General features: G+C 42.7%; 1 protein-coding gene across 2 annotated transcripts in view; it reads right to left on the bottom strand.

The window, feature by feature from the left end:
• Positions 1–21,348, bottom strand: part of LOC141770603 (neurobeachin-like) — a 286,789-nt gene that overhangs the window by 152,823 nt on the left and 112,618 nt on the right. The window contains exons 12-20 of one of the 2 annotated variants that reach the window (XM_074640308.1): positions 20,486–20,638; positions 15,803–15,971; positions 7,609–7,688; positions 5,445–5,507; positions 4,995–5,092; positions 4,442–4,534; positions 2,085–2,193; positions 1,907–1,988; positions 1,684–1,807 (exon numbers count right to left, since the gene is read on the bottom strand). In XM_074640308.1, coding sequence (XP_074496409.1) covers positions 1,684–1,807; positions 1,907–1,988; positions 2,085–2,193; positions 4,442–4,534; positions 4,995–5,092; positions 5,445–5,507; positions 7,609–7,688; positions 15,803–15,971; positions 20,486–20,638 — 971 coding nt within the window. Of the gene's footprint in view, positions 1–1,683; positions 1,808–1,906; positions 1,989–2,084; positions 2,194–4,441; positions 4,535–4,994; positions 5,093–5,444; positions 5,508–7,608; positions 7,689–15,802; positions 15,972–20,485; positions 20,639–21,348 lie in introns of those variants that run through there. The other variant, XM_074640306.1, reaches the window with a different exon arrangement.

Here is a 21,348-nt window from a genome sequence, read left to right as displayed (position 1 = left end):
ATTTAATTGCAGTGAGTCTTAAAGTGTGTGAGTGTGTATCAGAAGGAGAGATTAGGTAGCGAGAGTGAGAAAGAGAGAAAGCAGGAATGAGCGACTGTCAGAAACTGTCACGGAAACATCTGCTGGAGAACATGTGCACGTCTACGGATGATTTAGCACCAATATGAGTGGAGCTACATGAGCAGCGCAAACACGGTACAAGGAGGGGGAATAGAGTGGCTCTTTTTCTCTTTTCATAGACACATTAATCAGCAATTATCAGCAAGACAATTGATGGAGTGGGTGAGTAAAAGGCGGTTTAAAGGGTAACTTCGACATTTTTCAACCTGGATCCTATTTTCCCATGTTTTTGTGTCTGACTGACTAATATGGACAACAATTTCTGAAGTTGGTCCACTACTGAGGGAGAGCCCTGCAGACAGCAGCTGCTCGGAGGCTGCTATATGGTGCTATTGGGGCAAGCTGGCACCGTCATTTACGTTACCCGTTTCATGTACTACTGTCATTTACCTCCATTAAAGTGGCAGTAGGCAGTATATTTTTGGCATCATTGGGTAAAAATTCCATAATAACCTTTCAGCATATTGTAATTCAAGTGTTCTGAGAGATAACTAGACTTCTGCACCTCCTCATGGCTCTGTTTTCAGGCTTTAGAAAATCTAGCCCGTGACGGGAGACTTTGACCAATCACAGGTCATTTCAGAGAGAGAGCGTTCCTTTTGGCTGTGCTTGGCGTTCCTTCAACAGATTTAAACGTTTCACGTTCTCGTCCCAACTCGTCACATACCGCCGCTTTGTCACGGCATCAAAACCACTTTAGTTACCCTTGGCATCACTTTAAGATTAGGCAACAAAACCACTATAGTGGTTTAGGAAAGAACTACATGGTTGGGCTGAAAACGACTGCGTTTCTACAGTGAAAATGACACTGAAAGTTGCGACCACAGGACACGAACCAACAGCTGACTGTAACTTGACGTATGGGACACGAACGACGGTCTCCTGGATGAAAGCCTTGTGTTTGGGGATTTTTGTGGATGTTTTTGGAAGGCGGATGTGTGTCTTTTCTCTCTTTAAACTACATCACCACACTCCCGGCACATTTTCTCGGAGCGTTTACTATTGCTGCAGATGGTTTTACATTACAGTTAATGGAATGCCCGGTGCATTTCATACCAGCACTTAGGTGGTGCTTTGTACGGCGGTATCGATCGCCGACGGCTGTGACAAAGCCTTGGTATTTGACGCCCTGGAAATGAGAACGGACTGGAGTGTCTGACATTATGGAACGAGTCTCGATCAAGGAGAAGTCTCATTCTGAAATCTGGCGAGGCTAAGCAGGGAATTTGTCCTAACGTCCAAAGGGAGGCGTCCAGGAGGCATCCTGATCAGATGCTCGAACCACCTCAGCTGGCCCCTTTCGACGCGAAGGAGCAGCGGCTCTACTCCGAGCTCCCTCCGAAAAAAGGGTCCAGGTTGAAAAATACCAAAGTTACTCTTTAAAAGGGGACCTGTTATGCTTTTTCCCTTTCCTTTATTGTGTCATATAGTTTTTTGTGCAACTCAAAGGCCTGCAAAGCATTTCTTGAACATTAAAGCATGTACACATGTTCAAGTACAAGCCCAAAATACAAGTATGCACCTGAAAATAAGCATAATAGGTCTTGTTTAAGTTCTGCTCACCGTCTGTTCTCTCGGCTGTTGCTGAACAGTTTGATCATGTCTGACAGGAAGAGCCGCCGGACTTCCATCAGCTCAGGACTGGGGGCGGAGCTCTTCAATAAGGTGGCCACCACCTTGAGAATCACTGATATCGCATGCGTGCAAACACAAATATATACACACATATTGTCAATTTTAGTACTTCAGAAAGAATAAAACTCAACGTAACACATGACAGGCTTACTTGGGTTCTGAATCTTGACAGTGGAGTCGGGCTCCGGATGAGGTTTGTGAACTACCTGTGTGCACACCTGCTCTGTCAGAATCTGGTGCGGGAGGCGGTGAGAAGACATCAGTCAGTACACACAGAGAGCGACGGTGCAGTGATGTCGGGACATTTTGAGAGGAAAATGTTCTGTTACCTCGTACAGAGTGTTGTAGGTCGTCACGGTCACAGTGTTGGTGTGCAGCATGAGCCTCTCTCCCAGGAGAGTGAAGAGACTGTGTGTGTGCATGATCTCCACCTTCCTCCTGTGGATAAACACACACACACACACACACACACACAGACATAATGGTAAAGTGGCTTGTTTAGAGCTCGCTAAGCCACTGGAAGGATCAGTGGGTGCCGTCAGCTCCCTTCCCTGCTTTCACCCACAGGGAGCCGGGCTCTGGAGACGAGTGTCAGGAGCTGCCTGCTGTCATAAATTGGGGGAATTTCGTTGGGAGTGTGTGTGGGATAACGAAGTTAGCCTGTCACTAGGAATGGCTCCGAGATACAACACAGGTGAATGGGTTCAACGGTGACAAACTGCTTCTGCAAACAGCATAAGGACTGCTGTCACAATGCTAAGCCAAAGCTGCTGCCACTGACTCAACACGAGCTGGGACTTCCCCCTGTCGAATAAGTCGACAATTTTTTTTTGTGTATTGCAGAGGCTGGCAAATTGGCCACTTAGGAGAAGAGTAGCATTTCTCTCTACTGTATAAATATGGAAATTTGGGAGAAAAGGGCAAACTGATGATGCATTGCAAGCTGAGGTGGAACTTACAAGTCTGCTCAACCAAAGAGGTACAGTAGAAGGATGGAGAGTGTTAAATTCAGACATAGTCACTCTCGTTATCAGTTAATTCAAATACACTGCTGCAGCTGGAAGCAAAATGGCTCTAAAACTATATACTCGACATGTCATATTTATTATGTTTTATCTTTGAAGGTGCTAATTGCGCGATTGGGAGCATTTCTATTGCCTCCGCACGGCTCTCAACATGGCGACAGCCGAGCTGCTAACGATGACAACAGTGAAAACAACGGCAATAGTGCTGACAGAGCTAACAGTGTTAATCTGGGGGGGGAGGAGCGGAGGGTGGGGGCGGCGTTATCAGCTGTAACCGCCGTATGAGAGCAGAGCAGGGCAGAGCGGCGGCCGTGAGCTAGCCAGTGGGGCACACTCACGTGCTCTAACATTAGGGGCGGGAATCACCTGAGCCCCCACGATACGATATTATCACGACACTTAAGTCAAAATACGGTCTTATTGTGATTTTAAACATTTTGCGATATGCTGAGTATTCCGATAAGATATATTGCGATGGTTGGAGACATATAAACTGTCATGGCCATTTTCAAAGGGGTCCCTTGACCTCTGACCTCAAGATATGTGAATGAAAATGGGTTCTATGGGTACCCACGAGTCTCCCCTTTACAGACATGCCCACTTTATGATAATCACATGCAGTTTGGGGCAAGTCATAGTCAAGTCAGCACACTGACACACTGACAGCTGTTGTTGCCTGTTGGGCTGCAGTTTGCCATGTTATGATTTGAGCACATTTCTTTATGCTAGATGCAGTACCTGTGAGGGTTTCTGGACAATATTTGTAATTATTTTGTGTTGTTAATTGATTTTCAATAATACATACATACATACATGTTTTTGCATAATGCAACTCCCATGTTGATAAGAGTATTAAATACTTGACAAATCATCCGTTAAGGTACATTTTGAACAGATAAAAAGTGTGATTAATCACGATTAATTATGGACAATCATGTGATTAATTGCAATTAAATATTTGAATCGATTGACAGCCCTAGTTATCACATGAACAAAGCACCGAAGAAACATGTTTAATTCTTGATGAGTTGCACTAGAGCTCATAGTGAGCAGGGTGGTGCTTTAAAATGTATGAAAGCTCGTGTCCCTTGAATATATAGGCCTTTCACTTGTGCCTTGGGGGGGGCTGCCCTTTCTCTCCAGGAACACCTGGTGCCCCACCATTGTCAGCACATATCGTCTCCATCCCTCCCTGAGTCCTACATTTTGAATCACAGGCTCTCCATCCGTCTCTCTCCTTTCTAACGTGAAGCATACAGAAGCTATGCTGACAACCTCGTCGCTAGTTTATTATTTATTCTACTCTGTGGGACAGTAACTTGGACCTCCATTCTCTTATGTGAAGTAATGGCTTCAGGGCACGACGCCAGGAATTCAGGTGTTCTACAAAGACGTGCACCCTAATTTACAGAACTGGCATCCAGTCAAAAGTCTTCTAATTGTCCACTTTTTCAAAAGAGTGGCAGGAACAGATGAATCATATCTCTGGATGTAAAGCCTGATTTATGATTTTTGTAAACACAACACGGAGTACATAAAAGCATTAGACATAAAACAGACACATCTATTTTTAAAAACATGACAATTCATTTATCTTTAGACATTATAAAAACACTTAGGGTGTAATTACAGTCTACTACACAGCTATTGGAGTTACTTACTTGTGGCCCAAATGCTTGAGGAAGTAGCCGAGGACTTTGAGGGATTGTACTCGAATGCTTTCACTCTTCGAGGCCATGAGCTTGTAGATTACCCTGGAATAGACACAAGCGGCAAAAGCTGGCAACAGCACGCGGTCTTGACAGAATAAAATATAGCCTTGTTGATGAAAAGGCCCTCCACTGGTTAGCTGACAACCACTTCCCTTCAGAGTGAATTTACATTAACATTAAATGAACGTCCTAATGAAAGCAGCAGCCCTTCCACGATGAATTCCTCGGAACTCACAAGTCGCGTGTGCATTTATATTTTATAGGATCACACGGGGTTAGTTTGATCATCGGTGTCATATTGTCAAATCAATATGTAAATATTGCTACTTTTCCATGCATAGGGTTTTTTTTTTTTCCTCGCTGAACTTATGAATTATTTATGCATCACGACGGCACACTGCAACAGAGTAGGTGTTCAGGTGCTTGGGTTTATTTTGTGAAATCACCTCTTCATTTTGGGCCTGAACGGCGAAGGGATTGTGTCTCCCCCTAAGGGGCTTACCGTATTCCATTTCTCTGGTCGAAGGCGGGGATCATGGAGGCTGGATGCTCAGACATGAGGGCCACCACCAACTGCAACACATCATGCAGATTCTCATCCTGCAGACACACCAGGAGAGGAAGACAATGAGAGATAGAAAAAGAAAGAGCGGGCGGAGAAGAGAATAAAGTTTGTGTTCTTTGCTCAAACTCTGTAACTGCAACTGCAGCATAGACATGATTTATGTGCCTTGCAGTTCCATCACCTGTAAACTGGAACACCTTACAGCTGTACAGGGGGCAGTGGCACAATGGAAAAATACTTTGCTGATTGAAATGATTCACTCAGCCGGCTGGTTAGTGGCAAAAATAAATGAAGTGAAATGTGACCTTGTAGTTTGGTGCAGTAAAGTGGCCCACTAACACACTGACTGAATTGACTTGGAGCAGGGAAGGATAGACTCTCGTGTACCTCATGCATTGTTAACAAATAGTTCAGGATGCTCTGCAGCTCATCCTCCTTCACACCCCGGTCCTGAAAGAATACAAAAACAGATGAAAGATTAAATAACGTACGAGGCAAAATAATTGGAGAAGAGTCATTGCATTGCAAAGGTAGACAGAGTGTGTCTGCAAATATTCAAAAAGCATCCCAGTATGTTTCATTTGATAGAGTTAAAAAGAAGACTGGAGGAAGAACACTTAAGTGTTTTGGCCTCCAGTGTGTCATGTTGTATTGTTGTGCAACCGATAAACATGTGATGATAATTTAGGTTTCTGCAACAAAACAGATTCAACCAGCCAGATAACTTGTTTGCCTGAGAAGTTTGGCCTGGTGGCAACATGTAGAGACTAAGCCTGTTTGCTGTCTAGTGTTAAAATTCCCTCGTATATCTGCCATGTCCTAAAGCTGAGATTCTCAAAGTGGGGTTCAGGGACCCCCAGGAGTCCGTGGCACTCTGTAATTTGCTATAAATTATAAAATGATGTTGTATCATTAAAAAGTGAGTATCTACAGATGTGGACCATTTGCAGCAATAAAACAAGCACATTGTGTCTGTTACTCCCAACCATATTAGAAACTCTGATATAATTGTGACACACAGAAATAAGTTCATTATTATTATTAAGTTGAAGCACTGACGGAAAGTCAGCTTTAGACTGGCAAGTCTTAAACTTACTGGATTTATTAGGACTGTGTCAGTCTCGCTACTGTTCGTTTTCTGAAAGCTTTTAAGATCAATTACTTGAAAAGTAGAAATGCTGTCAAATTGAGTCCAAATGCAGTTTGAATAAAATTACCCTCTGTTTAAAAGTATATAAGTGGTATTAAAGTGGCAGTAGGCAGTATATTTTTGGCATCACTGGGCAAATAATCCATAATAACCTTTCAGCATATTGTAATTCAAGTGTTCTGAGAGAAAACTAGACTTCTGCTCCTCCTCATGGCTCTGTTTTCAGGCTTTAGAAAATCTAGCCCGTGACGGGAGACTATGATCAATCACAGGCCGTTCATTGACAGAACGTTCCTATTGGCTGTGCTCCGGTCATGTGACCAGAACTTTGCGTTCCTTCACCAGATTTCACAAACTTTCTCATTTTACAGCTAAACAGTACACTACAAGATGATTCTGAAAACATTTGAGGCGAGAAATAGGCATTACAGTAACAGAATATTGATTCATATTTGATCAGCGCTGCCTAGTTTGACCGTTTGGTCGGAGTTTGTGAGTGATTGACGTCCGACTTTCATAGACGGCAATTGGACAGCGGACCTCAGATCTGCTGTACTGCTTGTTTTCCTCCGGTCTATGGAATCTTGCAGATGCCGTTAGGAACACCGGAGGACACCGGAGGACACCGAGGCACATGATTTCTTTCAGGTTACCTGTTTCATGTACTACTGTTACAATATAGCGACCGTTTTATAAAAATAACTTTTTTTAATCATTGTTCCAATCTGGCCTACTTCAGCTTTAACATGATACAAATTGAAATATATTTCTGTTTATCACTATCAAACAGGTCTGAGGTATTTAGGTTTAAAGGTTTTAGAAAACAAATGTTTCCAATGACATCTAAGAGTGCAAATTGTAGTAAGCATTATGCTTAATCAGTGACAATTATGAGAGGGTTCTTGGAAAGTTTTCTCCCCTATAAGGGGTCCCTGGCCTCAAAAAGTTTGAGAACCCCTGCCCTAAAGAACTCTGTTACAGAGCAATTTGTTTTATATATTATATTAAATAATTCAATTCATTTAGTCAGTAAAACGCCAAATAACTCAACATACCTGTCGTACATTTTTTTTGGAGCGATGTCTTAAAAGGTTGAACCTTGTCTGATAAACCGCTGGAACCAACAATGTTTTGGTATCTTGATAAATAACTTAAATAATTAAATAATGATATAAACTGAATAATGAATTCATTACATTTGTTTCAGCACAACTGGTTTTACTTCCACATACTTTTTGGAAGAAATAAATTAATAAATAGCAGTGAATTCATTAAGGAGCAAACCGACGGACCGTTTTAAAGGATAACACGGGGAGAGTTGACAATCTCCATATTTCCTCCGTGCAGCTCAAAATCAAGTCGTGTGAGCGGCTGCGAGGCATGAAGACAGGTGGGACGTACCTTCAGGATGAGTTGCTTGAGGAAGAGAAGCATGAATGCCCGCAGAGAAATTATTTCTTTCTGGGTCGGCCTTGGACCATCTGTAGTCGGAGAGGGAAGAGAAGCAATAAAACTGAGAAGGAATTGAAACCAAATAAGAGATCTTCCTGTTTTCTTTTATCTGTTTTCCAGTCTTGTCTATAATTTTAAAGTTATAGGTTATGGGTTATTTTTGGTTAATTTTCATATGAAGTTGCATTTCGATATGTTTTCAGAGTTGTTCCGATACCACTTTTTCCTTCCCGATACCTGAACTTGCGGTTTCGACCGTTGCCGAGTACCGATCCGATCCCAGCGTGATGAAAATATATATATAGTTATTATTTATTATTATTATTATTGTCACGTGACAAACTACCTGCAATCAGTTCTTCTTTGCTGCTCTAAAACAGTAGTTGCCAGTGGCAGCCATGATACATCCAGGACGACAGCACAGTGAAGGCTTCTGTTTTGGAGCGGCGAAGAAGAATTGATTTCAAGTTGATTTTTTTCTGAATTAATAAATGATGGTATCGGAACGGTGCATAGACTGGCGTACTCGTGATACCTGATCCCGAAATTTGGGGCAGTTTCGGATGCATTTCCGATACTTGTATTGGTATCAGACCAACTCCCTCCATGACATATTTCTCTCATTGGCATCTTGTATTCTACTCCTTTGAGCTTTTGAAAAAAAAAAAAAGCAGACAAAACAGTGACACCTTCAAAGACACCTTCACTGTTTCATCAGCTTTGTACTGATTTACTGGATTCACCTTGAATGTGTGTATCAAATGTTTTCTCCAACAACCCAGACAGGAAGTGTGGCACAAAGAGACAATCTTCCACTTTGTTAACACAGAAGAGTTTGCACTTCAACAATTAAAGTAGAATATATTTGATATAAATAGCATGCTTCAAGTTCAGGAGACGTCATTCTGAATGATCAACCGAAATGTATTTATCATTCGTGCTGCATCCAAATTCTGTGTTGTATCCCAGATTCCCAGGCAGCCTTGGTCACAACACAGTGCCCAGGCAGCCAGCCCAAGGTCGCACCTGCCCATCACGCGGGCCAACATCTCATTAAAACTACCCAGAATGCCTCTGCCAACTTAAGGTCACTTTGGCACTCTGAAGTTAGCCCCGCATCGCGATCCATCTCTGTCATGAACCTCATTCAACATCTGACGGGCTGAACGCTGTCAGCCGGGTGTATGTACGTCGTGCGAATATAGAAGAATGACAGAATATGACAGACGGCATTGATTAGCTGTCATATCACAGAGCTGCTGCTGATGCTGCTGCTGTATTGGTTTGGTTGGCACAAGAATTAATTTTGACACGGTCAGATCCAATTCAATATGCAGAGCTCTTTTGTTTTTAACCAAAAGGTATTTGCACGTAGTGGGCTCCAGCAACAGGCAGATCAATACAACACAGAGCTGTTCAGACACACACACACACATCAGAAAATACAGGATATGGCATACATTACCACTTATAACAATACAAACATGAATCCCCTTGAGATTAGCAGCACTCTCACTGTAGCACAAAGGCTCCATTTTGGCTGCAGCACCTGGCATATATTCATTCATTTCTTATTCATCCAGTGCAGCCAGCCAGGTGTAAACACACTGACAACATCTTTTACATTTGCAGACGTATTAACTGGGCCAGATACAACAGCAAGGAGGAAAATTGGTCACTTTGCCCAGTGTCTTTCCTTTCCTCTCAGCCCTGATAAACTCCAACCTCCACCTCGGCTGGACACATGTTCATTCGAAACGGGGACAGTGCCACGATGACAGATACGACGGCGGCAGACACCTGACCATCCCGCCGCTCCAACAGCCAGTCGATGTAATCAATGGCGAGGCTCCCCGAGGTTGCAGGAGGACGGCGAGCGTCGCTGCATCCTGACGCTGATTAATAGAGTGAGAGAGGGAAAACCCAGCGCGGGGGACAGAGCCTGACGTGGAGGGGATGATAAGAACATTATTACCGCAGCCACTGCATTCCAAGTTATTCACAACCAATTATGCTCAGCGGCTCTGCACGGCTCTTGTTTCTCATTCACATATTGCTTTACTCGCTGCATCCCAAGGGCACGAGGAGAACGAGTTTATTGAAAAACTATTTATGTCCGTGTGATTAATGCGGGAATCTTATTTCGGCGTATAACCGATGGTAATAAAGTCGCGGCATGCACACAATAGCATGCGTTCTGCGTAAAGCTTTAAATATAAAACCAGAGTAATTATGTTTTCACTCCCTAAATGCTTTTAAATAAACGAATGCTGATAAAATACTTTAATGCAACAAGTGTTTTTAATCACAGCATCAATAATTGGTTTCCGGAATTCGTCTCAAGTAACTAACATATGCTTCGCCTGCTTAAACAGCTCTGTTTAGAGCATCTGGAGTATTTGGATTTTTAAGGGGACCGTATGCAACTTTTTACACATATAAACATTTTTTAATCGTTTTTTATTGCCAATGTGTGAACACGTTGTAACCTATCCTAAAAAATTAGACCTTCTGCGGCTTTCTGGGTTTCCTCTATCAGCCTGTAGACTGATTTAATGTGAAGAATGCGGGCAGTTTTTTCCGGGATAAAACGACGAGCCACAACTCAGACACTCAGCACAAACTCAACGGAAGTACAAAAAAACAAAGTCATATCAAGTGAAGCCTGTTTTGTAAAACAGGAATGTCAACCAACGTCGAGCGAAAACTAGTGTTTTGGGAGAATAGCAGAGCCAGTACGAAGAGTGTGTGTGCACGTGGGAAGTGAGTGGTGAAGCAAGAGAGAGAGAGAGTGGCGGCGAGTGTGTGAGGAAACGTGCGAGCAGCGGAGCAGATGAGAGTTAGTTTAGCTTTGAGAATATCAAGTGAATGTTCAGTAGAAGTTCCAGTTTGTACAGAAATGTGTCTTGTTTCCCTGCCGCTGAGCGAAGTGACGGGGCTCCGGAGTGAGTTAACGTTATCGACTCCTGCCCGGGAGACCAAAACTACGATGTCTCCCCTGTGCCTTCTGGCCACGATAGGGGAGGCTGAAGCAGGAAAGGTTAACATTAGGATCAACATCGATCCATGGAGGGACCTTGGTTTGGTAAGATAACATTATTGTCAAGAATGTGAAATGTATATAGTGATATTGTGGTTTTAGCTGCTAATGTTGCTAACGTTAATCAACATGATGCCTGTCAATCACGTTCAGTGTCGTGTGTGTCGCCTCACTGTTTTAGCCGATGATCGGAGTCTACGTAGTGCGAGCACAAGCGCGATCAACAGGACGCTGACTGTCGTTGACTTGCCGACCACATGTGTTACTGTTAACAAGCAATTTCTGATTCTTACATAGAGCCCCTTTAAGCGGCAATGACTAAACATTTCAGAAGACACACACCTACGGCAAACACAAAGGGAAAAAGATAAAAATGTAATGGGTGAAGCACCCCATCTCTCTCTCAACAACTTTTCTAATGCACCGCCTAACCTCCATTTGCTCCAGTGGATTTCAGATTATTCCTCTGAAGCACCCACACGTCTGTCACTGGTGATTTCTCTTGTAAAGGGAACAAGACAGAACCAGCTTGAATTGAACGTGGTGACTGGCCGATCAGCTTTGATGCCCGTCTCATTACTCATTATTTAGTAAAACCGAGGCAGGGCAGAGACGGAGACAAAGGGGGAGTGATAGAGATCGAGACAGATTATGTGTTGGCTTGTGGGTACGTATCACAGACTTGGAGCAGTTGAGCGATGGGCATCTGTCTGCGAGTGCCTGCAGTGATTCTGTGTATAACTGGATGATACATGGCTTTAATTTGATAGCACTCTCTATTAAGACCTGAGGAGAAAAAAGAAAAAGAAAAGAGGAGGCACTTCCAGAAACAGAGTGAGTAGCTGGAGGAGCTCCATTTTAAATGTGTTCTCTGTGTCCTTATAATTGAACACTTCATTATCTGCTTGGCTCTCTCTCTCTCTGTTTGGTCATTTCTCAGTTTAGAAGGACAGAGAGGAAAAAGTGACCTGCCAAAGTGAGCGCAGATCGGTGGAAGCAGACCCCACTCTGAAAATTACCCACAGCAGGAAGGCGATCCATTTGGAGATATGTCTTCCAGAGGATTTCAGCCATTTTCTCAGGCCATTACAAACTCCTAAGGCTTCAACAACAATCAGCACTATGTTTACAGTTGTGTTTGAGAGGGATGCATTTAGGAAAGGCTTGACTAGGAAGCTCCTTGAAGGAAGGATAAGAATGGGTAAAGTTAATGGATGGATGGAGTCGGATATGTGTATAGGCGCACCTCTTTGTAATTGAAAAATATCTGTCAGAGCCCTTCACCTTGTTCCTAAGTTTGTGTGAAGCTGTGAAGGAACCTCATTTGGGCTACCAATTCTTTCAGTCCCCATACAGAACTCATGACTATAGATGAACGTGGGAGATAGACTGGTAAATCAAGAGCCTTTCTCATTGAATCTATATAAGATGTGGACGTAGTCACTGTGACGCCACCCATCGGTTTACGGACTGCCGTTTTGAAGCCTCGAGTTTGGCAATTGGCCGTTGCCATCTTGGTTTTTGGCCGTCGCCATCTTGGTCTTTGGCCGTCGCAATCTTGGTCTTTTGCAACCAGAAGTGACACAAGAGGGTGGAGCTAAGTACAACCAAATGCTGAATATGACATTTTTAGGCGTCCAACATGTTACAATTAACTTTTCACGAACTGAAAACACACTGTGAAAGGGTTAAAGCTGCAAGACGAAAACGAGGACAACTCCCAGACTGGACAACACAATGGTAGCGACCTGTCAATCACAAGGTAACCACGCCCTAAAGCGTACCCTGCTTTATGGTTTATTTGACTCCAAATTGGACCATAATTTACTAAACGAACATCATGCTGTATTGAAGAAGACTTGAAACTAGACATTGGGGCCATAAACTCATGTTTACAATGTTTACTGAGGTAATAAATCAGGTGAGAAGAGGAGTCGCCCCCTGCTGGCTATTAGCAAGAATACAAGCTTCCACATTGGCTTCACTTTTCAGACCCTTTAGGTTGCCCACTGGCTTTTCCTCAACCTAAGCTCACTCTTCACCGTGTGAGTTCAAAGCAGTGCCTGCATTACTTCTGACCAATGAACCTGTTGATCTCATGCTCCTCATTCATGATCACAACTCTGAGATTCTTGAGCTCCTCTCATAACCCAGAGGTGGCAATCTGCTGTTTTCTGGCAATGGACCATGGCCAGTCACCCAAAAACCCTGCCTCAGCCTGGCACCTAACCCAGACATCTACACCTATCGTTCCATGTGGCAGCTTAAATCAACAATTGCACTTATTATTACTGTGGGACTCTCCTGTATAGCGTGAATAAAATGCAGGAACTACAGTAACTACACGATAGCACATCATGTCTTTATTAACCCTGACAACCCCTGTTGACATCTCTGACTCTCTCTGACTCTTAACAAATCAGAAGACTGCTCGGCCTTGTGCTGCTCCTACACAAAGCAGAGCTATGCTGCAGTGCCTGAGGCTACACAGATCAGATTTCCCAAACAAGTGATTCCGACATCCAAATCTATTATTCAACAGCGGTGAAAGCAACAAAAAACCTGCCGAAAGTGTCCGACGTGATGGCCGTGATAGAAATAAAGTCATGAGAAAAGTTCCTCTGATGACCGAGCTAAATATAGCTCGTCGTACTAGAACATGAGCTCTGGATAGGTGGAGCTTTCATCACTTCGTAATTCTTGTAAAGTCTCCTTGCACAGCATAAGAAGGGATAAGAAGGGACACCGCACCGTGTAAGTAGACGGGATAAGGAACAAATTAAAATCAGGAAAAAATGTGATTGAGGGGCGTGTGGATTGACCTAACTTACAGATGTGTGTGCCCACATTATCCCAGCTAACCTCAGTCTAGAAGTCACTACCTCTATTAGTGGGAAATCAATTAGGATCACTCCCAGCTAGTAGATCAAGAATGTAGGCCAAGTGCCTGGTTGCGGCATATAAATAGACTGCAACTCTGACACTGCCGGTGAGCATTTGTTTTCATCTTGCAGTGTTAATAAATGGGATGTTAATTATTAATGGTACTCAGGGTCTGAGATTAACTAAGTTCACTGGCTGCCATTGTGGCAGGCAAGTATTTTTTTTTGGTCTACCACACAGATATTTTATCTGCCACTTTTGAAATCTCTGCGCTAAATAAAGGAATAACATTTCAGATCTGATGTCATTCAATGTTCAATATATTTTACACAAAAAACATTATATACACGGTTAATTACAGTGTTTGGATTACACCGTAGCTTCCAAGGGAGCCCTATTTTTCAGGGGTGGGAGGGTACTGTACTTTGTTTTTGTCATCTATAGTGGTTATTTGCATAAAACACAATTCAAATGATAAGGAAATAAATGATTGTATTTTTTATTTAAATATTTGCTTTGAAAAAAAAAATCTCTAGTTTTAATGAAGTATTATAAGCTCCTTACAGTTGGTGTTAATTCTCTCTCTAATATCAATTTTATACTGCTGTGAACAGCACAAACAACTGGATTTATTCAAGTTTCTCACCAAAAACTTAATTTTACAAGATTACATTTGAACACATCATGATGAAGTTAGAATTTACCTTCGCCCTTTAGTAATTTTTACTGAACGGACCATAATGTAACTCAATGGAACCTCCGTTAACGTTAGTAGCCACCGGCTGCTAACAGGTAACGTTACTAACTCTCCTCCTGCCGAGTTCAACACAGGTTTGTTGTTCACAGTGTAGCATTATCAGGGAAAAATAGGATGCATCCCCTCAGGTTTAGTAGAACGATTTTTTTTTCTCTCCGCCATGACTCTGGTCCCAAAGAAACTGAAATATGAGATGGCATGCGTGTGCCGTTGCGTCATTATACATCCATCCATTCATTATCTGTAACCGCTTATCCTATTCAGGGTTGCAGGGGGGACTTGAGCCGATCCCAGCTGACAGTGGGTGAAGGCTAGGTACACCCTGGACAGGTTGCGAGACTATCGCAACCATTCATGCTCACATTCACACCTACGGGCAATTTAGAGTCAACAATTAACCTATCAAATAAAGTGTCAAATAATCTATTTTAGGACTGTGGGAGGAACCCGGAGAAAACCCACGCTAACACGGGGAGAACATGCAAACTCCACCCAGAAGGGCCCCAAGCCGGGTTTGAACCTGTGACCCCCTCTTGCTGTGAGGCGACAGTTCTAACCACTGCACCACCGTGCAGCCCCTGGAAAGCATCAATATAGAGGAATTGATAGTCACAAAGGCATGAGATGCCAAAGAGGAACCTGTTTTCAATGGGAACCGATTCTCTATTTCCATCTATGGCGGACAGTATGACGATTTTACCTGCCACTGCAAACAATTTACCTGCATTTGCCGGGTGCTAACTTCAGTCCCTGGTGGTGCTAACAATGTCAACGGAAGTAAAGGAAAAGCCTTTTTGTAAGAAATCACATATCACTGTGTGACAAGGATTACATCACTGTTGTCAGGGAGTAGATTTCATTAGGCCTTGGTGCAGCACAAACTCAGCTCTCAGTACCATTATAAAAAACAACCCCTTTACTACGACACAGGGAGTTCTAGAAAAGAATAATGGAGAGCAAAAAGGAAATGACAGTTCAAGGACACTTTCCCTTCCAGCCCAGCCTGCTTAGTGACGTACTGTTGTTTCACAGAGAGACGGTGCCAGTCATACTACTGGCCCAGGTTTCAGAGGCCTGACACCCACACCAAGCACCCTAGCGGGATGACAGTATTGATGCGGCGTGTCTGCCTCGCTGTCATCTCCGGCGATGGCCGCGGTCCTAACGGCTGACAGGCAAGTGCTTCCATGTGGAGATGAGTCATCTCAAATGTGGGGGAGCCGCTGCCATTTCAGGAAGACACTTTGATGGCAGGCTTTGCGACTGCACACAATGATTGTGATTGGTTCCCTCCCAATCGTGTCCTTTCCAAAACACTGAGCTTCACTTGGACGAGCCTTCATATGGATGGGAAACAGTTTATGTATAAACAACAACCCAAATCAAATCATATTCCATAGCAAAAAAAAAAAGCAAGTAAACTTAGCTCGCTGAAAAAACTCCAAAACGCTAAATATACTCACAGAGTCCCTTTGGCGCGAGGCCGCTGCCGTCTGCGGGGTTGACGGCCCAGTGGTAGTACTTTAGCGTGTGCATGAGCTGCAGCACGGTGCCCACTCGACGGATTGTGTTGTAGATGGTTGCCGTGCCGATGAATTCGGCAGAAAGGTATGTGTACAGAGAGAGCTGTACCTGGAGTGGGAACACAAACACATACATGTATTAATGTATTAATGTTATTCAGAGCACAGCGTAATGAACTGGTAACACTTTACAATTACCATAATTAATAAATGGTAAACTGATAGCTCATTAAACTTTGGTTAATAGTTACTTAAATGTTAACAAACAATGAAATGATAATTAATAACGTTTACGTATTATTAGTAATGCTACAATTAATGTTGTTTTAACAGTTTATTGTTGCACACATAACATTTTATATACTACATTAAGTATTTGTTAACGATCACTGTGTTGAATCATTTGTAAACCTTTAAGGAATCGTTTGAAAAACATCTGTATATAAATGGATGGACCAGATGTTTTTAACACGTTGTTAATGGTAATAACTGGTTTGTAACGTGACTATACACATTATTTGAATGGCTATTATAAAGTTGCAACTGATGATTATAATACCTTATTAAATGGTTAATATATACTTTGTGAAGCATCGATAAACGTGTCAATGGTTAATAATTGGTTTCTGGTCCATCTCTCCGTTTTACAAATGAAGGTTTACTAATCATTTCGTCATCATTAACAAAAACTTAATATAGTCATGTTATAATTTGTGCAAGAATAAACTGTTAAAGGGGGTAGGCAGAATGTTTTTGGCATCATTGGGCAAAAATTCCATAATAACCTTTCAGCATATTGTAATTCAAGTGTTCTGAGAGATAACTAGACTTCTGCTCCTCCTCATGGCTCTGTTTTCAGGCTTTAGAAAATCTAGTCATTGACGGGAGACTTTGGCCAATCACAGGTCATTTCAGAGAGAGAGAGCGGTCTGTGAAATATTGCCGATGCTGTTAAGAGAACCGGAGGACACACAGGCACATGATTTTATTCAGAGTACCTGTCTCATGCACTACTGTCAGGATATAGTGATGTTTTATAATTTAAAATCATATTTGCTCCAATTCTATCCACTACTGCTTTAATGAATAGTTTCCTAATGTAATCAGAATGTAATTGTTATTGTCTCCTATCAGCTATGATACAATATATAATTTAAAACTAATTATTTCATATTACAAACTAATGATAAACTAAATTATAGCATTACTAATAATTAATAAACATAATTAATTATAATTTCATTGTTTGTTAACAGTAAACTGATGAACTAAAGTTTAATTGGCTATCAATTTACCATTTATAAATGATGGTTATATAAACCAATGAATCCCCTGAACCTTTCAGACCAGGGGTCTCCAACACGTCGCCTGTAGCTCGCGACCAGTAGCTTGCGAATATGTAAACAAATTTGATAAGACAAAGTCACTTGGTAAACCTAAATCTCTATCCAGTCCAATTCACAGACATCCCGCCCCCTTCTGACACAAACTGATTATTTGCCAATCAGCTGTCAATTAAACGAGTTACGCTGCTTTCCTGCTGGTAGCAGTCTACGAACAGAGAAGGTAAAGGAGCTGAAAACATTAAAAGACGACAGTCTCTGTTTACCAAACCGAGGAAGAAGAAGGCCAACGCAGCAACAGAGGCTTCAATTAAAGTGCGTTTCGTTCGTTTTTAAACATCCTAACGAAGTACAAAAAACCCTTCACCGATGGCGGCATTGTAAAAGAGGTGATGACTGCGGTGGCTGAAACGTTATTCAAGGACCATAAAAGTAAGACAGATATTATGTTTGCTATCGCCGATGTCCAACTCGGTGCTAATACTGTGGCAAGGAGAGTGTCTGCGCTGTCTGCGGATGCTGTGGAGCAGCTAGAACGGGACATGGACAGGTGCAAATGGGTTTTCCATCCAGTGTGATGAGTCGGTTGACTCCAGCGATACGGCCCAGCTGGCTGTCTTGAATGTCATGAAATCTAAGTTCAGAACAAGACTGACAGATGAACATTTAAATGAGTCCATAAGAGTGAACCTAAGTGGATACACTCCAGCGTACCTCTCTTGATGCCTCCATGCAGTGCGAGTCATCTCACTAACTGTTCAAAAGACTGAGTGCATGTAATACATGCATGTGAACTACAGATGATGAAGGGAATGTGAAGGGAAGTGATGTGATACAGTGATATGTGGACAGCCAGAAAATAAGTAAAATAAGTAACAACATTGTTGTGTTTTCTCTGACATTAATCTGATGTGAATAGTGTAATAGTGTGAGCTTGACACATTGAAAATGTAAAGAAATCGATACAGAAAAAAACATATGCTGCTGAATTTAAAAGGGACTGTTTGTAACTTCTTACACGTATAAATCAATCCGGGTCGGTGTCCCATGCACGCTCCCGTGTGGCTAAGCTGTTCAGACTCAGACTCCAACACAAACTACACGGAAGCACCAAAACCTCAAAGTTATATCTAGTGATGCCCGTCTGTTAAACAGTGTTGGCCGCGGTCGGAGGACGCAGGGGAGACCGTAGCTTTGGTCTCCAGGGCCGGAGTCTCTGCTGTACTCTGCTCCTCTGCCTGCCTTCACTCACACACCGCGCTCCACCTCTACACGTGCATGGCGCACACACTACACCCTGCAGAAGAGTTAGCTTAGCTCTGAGAATATCTAGTGAATGTACAGTGGACGTTTGTGCAGAAATAAATGCTGCAGCTCCTACCGCAACGAGTTACTTTATCGTCTCCAACCGGCTGCCGGTGTCTCCCGTTCCCTCCGGCCGCGGTCGGGAGGTTGAGGCAGGAAAAGCCAACACTAGGATCAGCATTGGTTCATGGAGAGACCTTCGTCTGGTCAGCTAACATTACTGCTAAGCAGGTGAAATATAGAGTGTTATTGTGGTTTTAGCTGACGTGTTTCGCCTCGCCGTTTTGACGGATGCTCGCTCACATTGAGTTAGCGCGTGCAAACGGGCGAGCGCAAGCAACAGGATGCTGACTTTCGTTGACTTAATGGCCACAGGTGTCGCTGTTACAACCAATTTCTTATTCTTACAAACAGTCCCTTTAAGATGTTGGAGTGTTGGATTTCAACATTTTCTAAATGTTCACACAAAAGAAGCTTATTCAGCTGGTTTGGGTGGAGCTGAGAAATGTGAATAAATGTTACTAATAATATAAAATATGAGTAACTCTCGGCCACTTTCATTTTGTCAATTTAGCTCTCAGAGGAAAAAAGGTTGGAGACCCCTGTTTTAGACTAACCAGGACATTTTACCGCAGTGGATTGCACCAGCTGAGCCTATTATCCTTGCAGGTGTATGGCAGCGATGGCCACTGACCCTGTATTACTCAATTTCAGAACTGTCGCAGCTCCACTCTGTTCGGTGATGATTAGCATGTCCTCTGTAATTAGCGACAGACCTGACAAGAATCCTTAATCCCACCACAGTCATCCTAGCTATAAATACGGAGAGGCCTTTTCCCATATGTCGTAAATTATAGGATATTAACGAGTCATGATGAAAGGCGGCGGGCGGCGCGGTTACGATGTGAGCGTGATGTGATATGGTTTGAGGCTGCTGAAATTAAACACTGGAGATAAGTGAACACTGTGCTGTTGTAATGTAATTTCCACGAGGACAGAAGAAGTAAAATGCACTTACAAAATCTTATTTGTCTACTGGGTCAAGGTCAGTAGGCCGGTGTAATTAATGCATATTGCACGCTGCCATCATTCACGCAGCACGGCTCTCTGTACCCCGTGCAGCTCGGGGGGATAGGGACAGAGGAAACGTGGACGTTGTGACGTGTCCTAAGGGAAAGAGAGCCGGTGCAGCTCTCTCTGTGCCGCTGTATCTAAAAGTGTTCTAACCCACTTCATTACCTCTCTCATTTTTTTTTCTTCCCTCTTTCTCCATGCTCTATTTTGGAGGAGTGTCGCAGGCAAGCCTCCAGACACTTTTGTATTTATTTCCCCCTTTTATTTATTCATGGCTTGGCCCACCAGCAGCATTCCTGAGGCAAATGTATTTGCCACACAAACTCAGCTCCTTTGATATACCTCATCCCGTTTTTTCATGGGTCATTATTTAAAAAAGGAGAGGGAGGGGAAAAAAACTCTTTTTTAAGAAATAGTTGAAGACAGGGAAGTGGAAGCAAGTGATGAACTCTGCAACCATGTAAATGTCTTATAAATACTTCACTCCTCAGACACTTGGCAAAGGTTTGGTCGATGTCAGTTGGGCCCTAAATACAAAACTGCATTAATATTCTCATAATAACTCAACCGAGTCAACATAGTTTTTCATTTGGCTCATTAATATGAGTTGCACTATTAAAAATATATGCAATCATATTTCCCCACTACTCTGTTTTATTGCCACCCACACAGACACTTGGTGCCGTGGGGGAATCTCACCTAAGCTGTGTGATACATGCTTAACATGAAAAATTTCCACTTCCACTATTTCCTTTCACAAGCTCGTCTTTACAAAAGCAATGACGACGCGAAGGAATTACTGACGCCTTCTGTGGTTGAGAGTGCTCCTGATACGCATCCACTTCATCTCACATGCAAGACTCCTGTCCCTTCATGTGCCGAGTTACCTGCAGGAGCTCACCTTGGCGGGGGTGTGGATCCAGATGGCGGCGTTGAAGAGGATGTGGTCACACAGCTGCTTCAGCAGCGGTGCCCCGTGAGTCAGGCCGTCCAGATACTTTGCAAAGGAGAGGAACAGCTCTAATACGGCCCTGGTGATGTGAGCACGTGATGACTGGAGGAAGAAGCACAAAGTCACGTTAAATTATAATGATGTCGCCAAGCCTATTCTGCTGTAAGCGTGTATTTATCATTCCTGACTGCATTGTGAAGAGCAACACCCTATAAGTAGCTGTTGATGAAATGTCTCTTTGCAGTACCCATCAATAGAAAACACAAAGGTGGCTCATTTTGGGTTGAATGACAGGTAGAAGCATTAGTAAATTACAGATGTGGTCAGCAAAAGAGAAAAGTAGTTGGCATGCAGCCTAATATGACTCACCATTTAAGTCTGCAATTTTCAAATCTGAATTTCTAATTTGACATTAAAGTTGGTCTTTAAAGGGACAGTGTGTAGGATTTGGCGTGTTATGTAATATCACAGCAGCCATGTGACAGTGTTCATTAGAGTGGATGGTGTTAATGTGGGCAGGAAGGATGACATACTGAGACACACTGTGGTCAAAAGTAGATGTATTCTTCAACTCAAACTGTGTCTAAAACAAGTGTGTCCTTGGAGCAGCAGAGGAGTGGATGTTGACAATATTTAATCGACAACTAATTTTGATAATCAATCAATCATTTAGGGGATTTTTAAAAAAGCAAAACTGCCTCATGTTCTTGCTTCTCAATTGTGAGGATTTTCTGCTTTACTTTGTTTATTATGTGATAATAAACTATATATTTTTGGATTTTGGACAGACAGACAAAAAAAGACATTTGAAG

Source organism: Sebastes fasciatus, chromosome 7, assembly GCF_043250625.1.
Source record: "Sebastes fasciatus isolate fSebFas1 chromosome 7, fSebFas1.pri, whole genome shotgun sequence".
Lineage (NCBI taxonomy): Eukaryota > Metazoa > Chordata > Actinopteri > Perciformes > Sebastidae > Sebastes > Sebastes fasciatus.
This window is presented reverse-complemented; position numbering and strand designations above follow the sequence as displayed.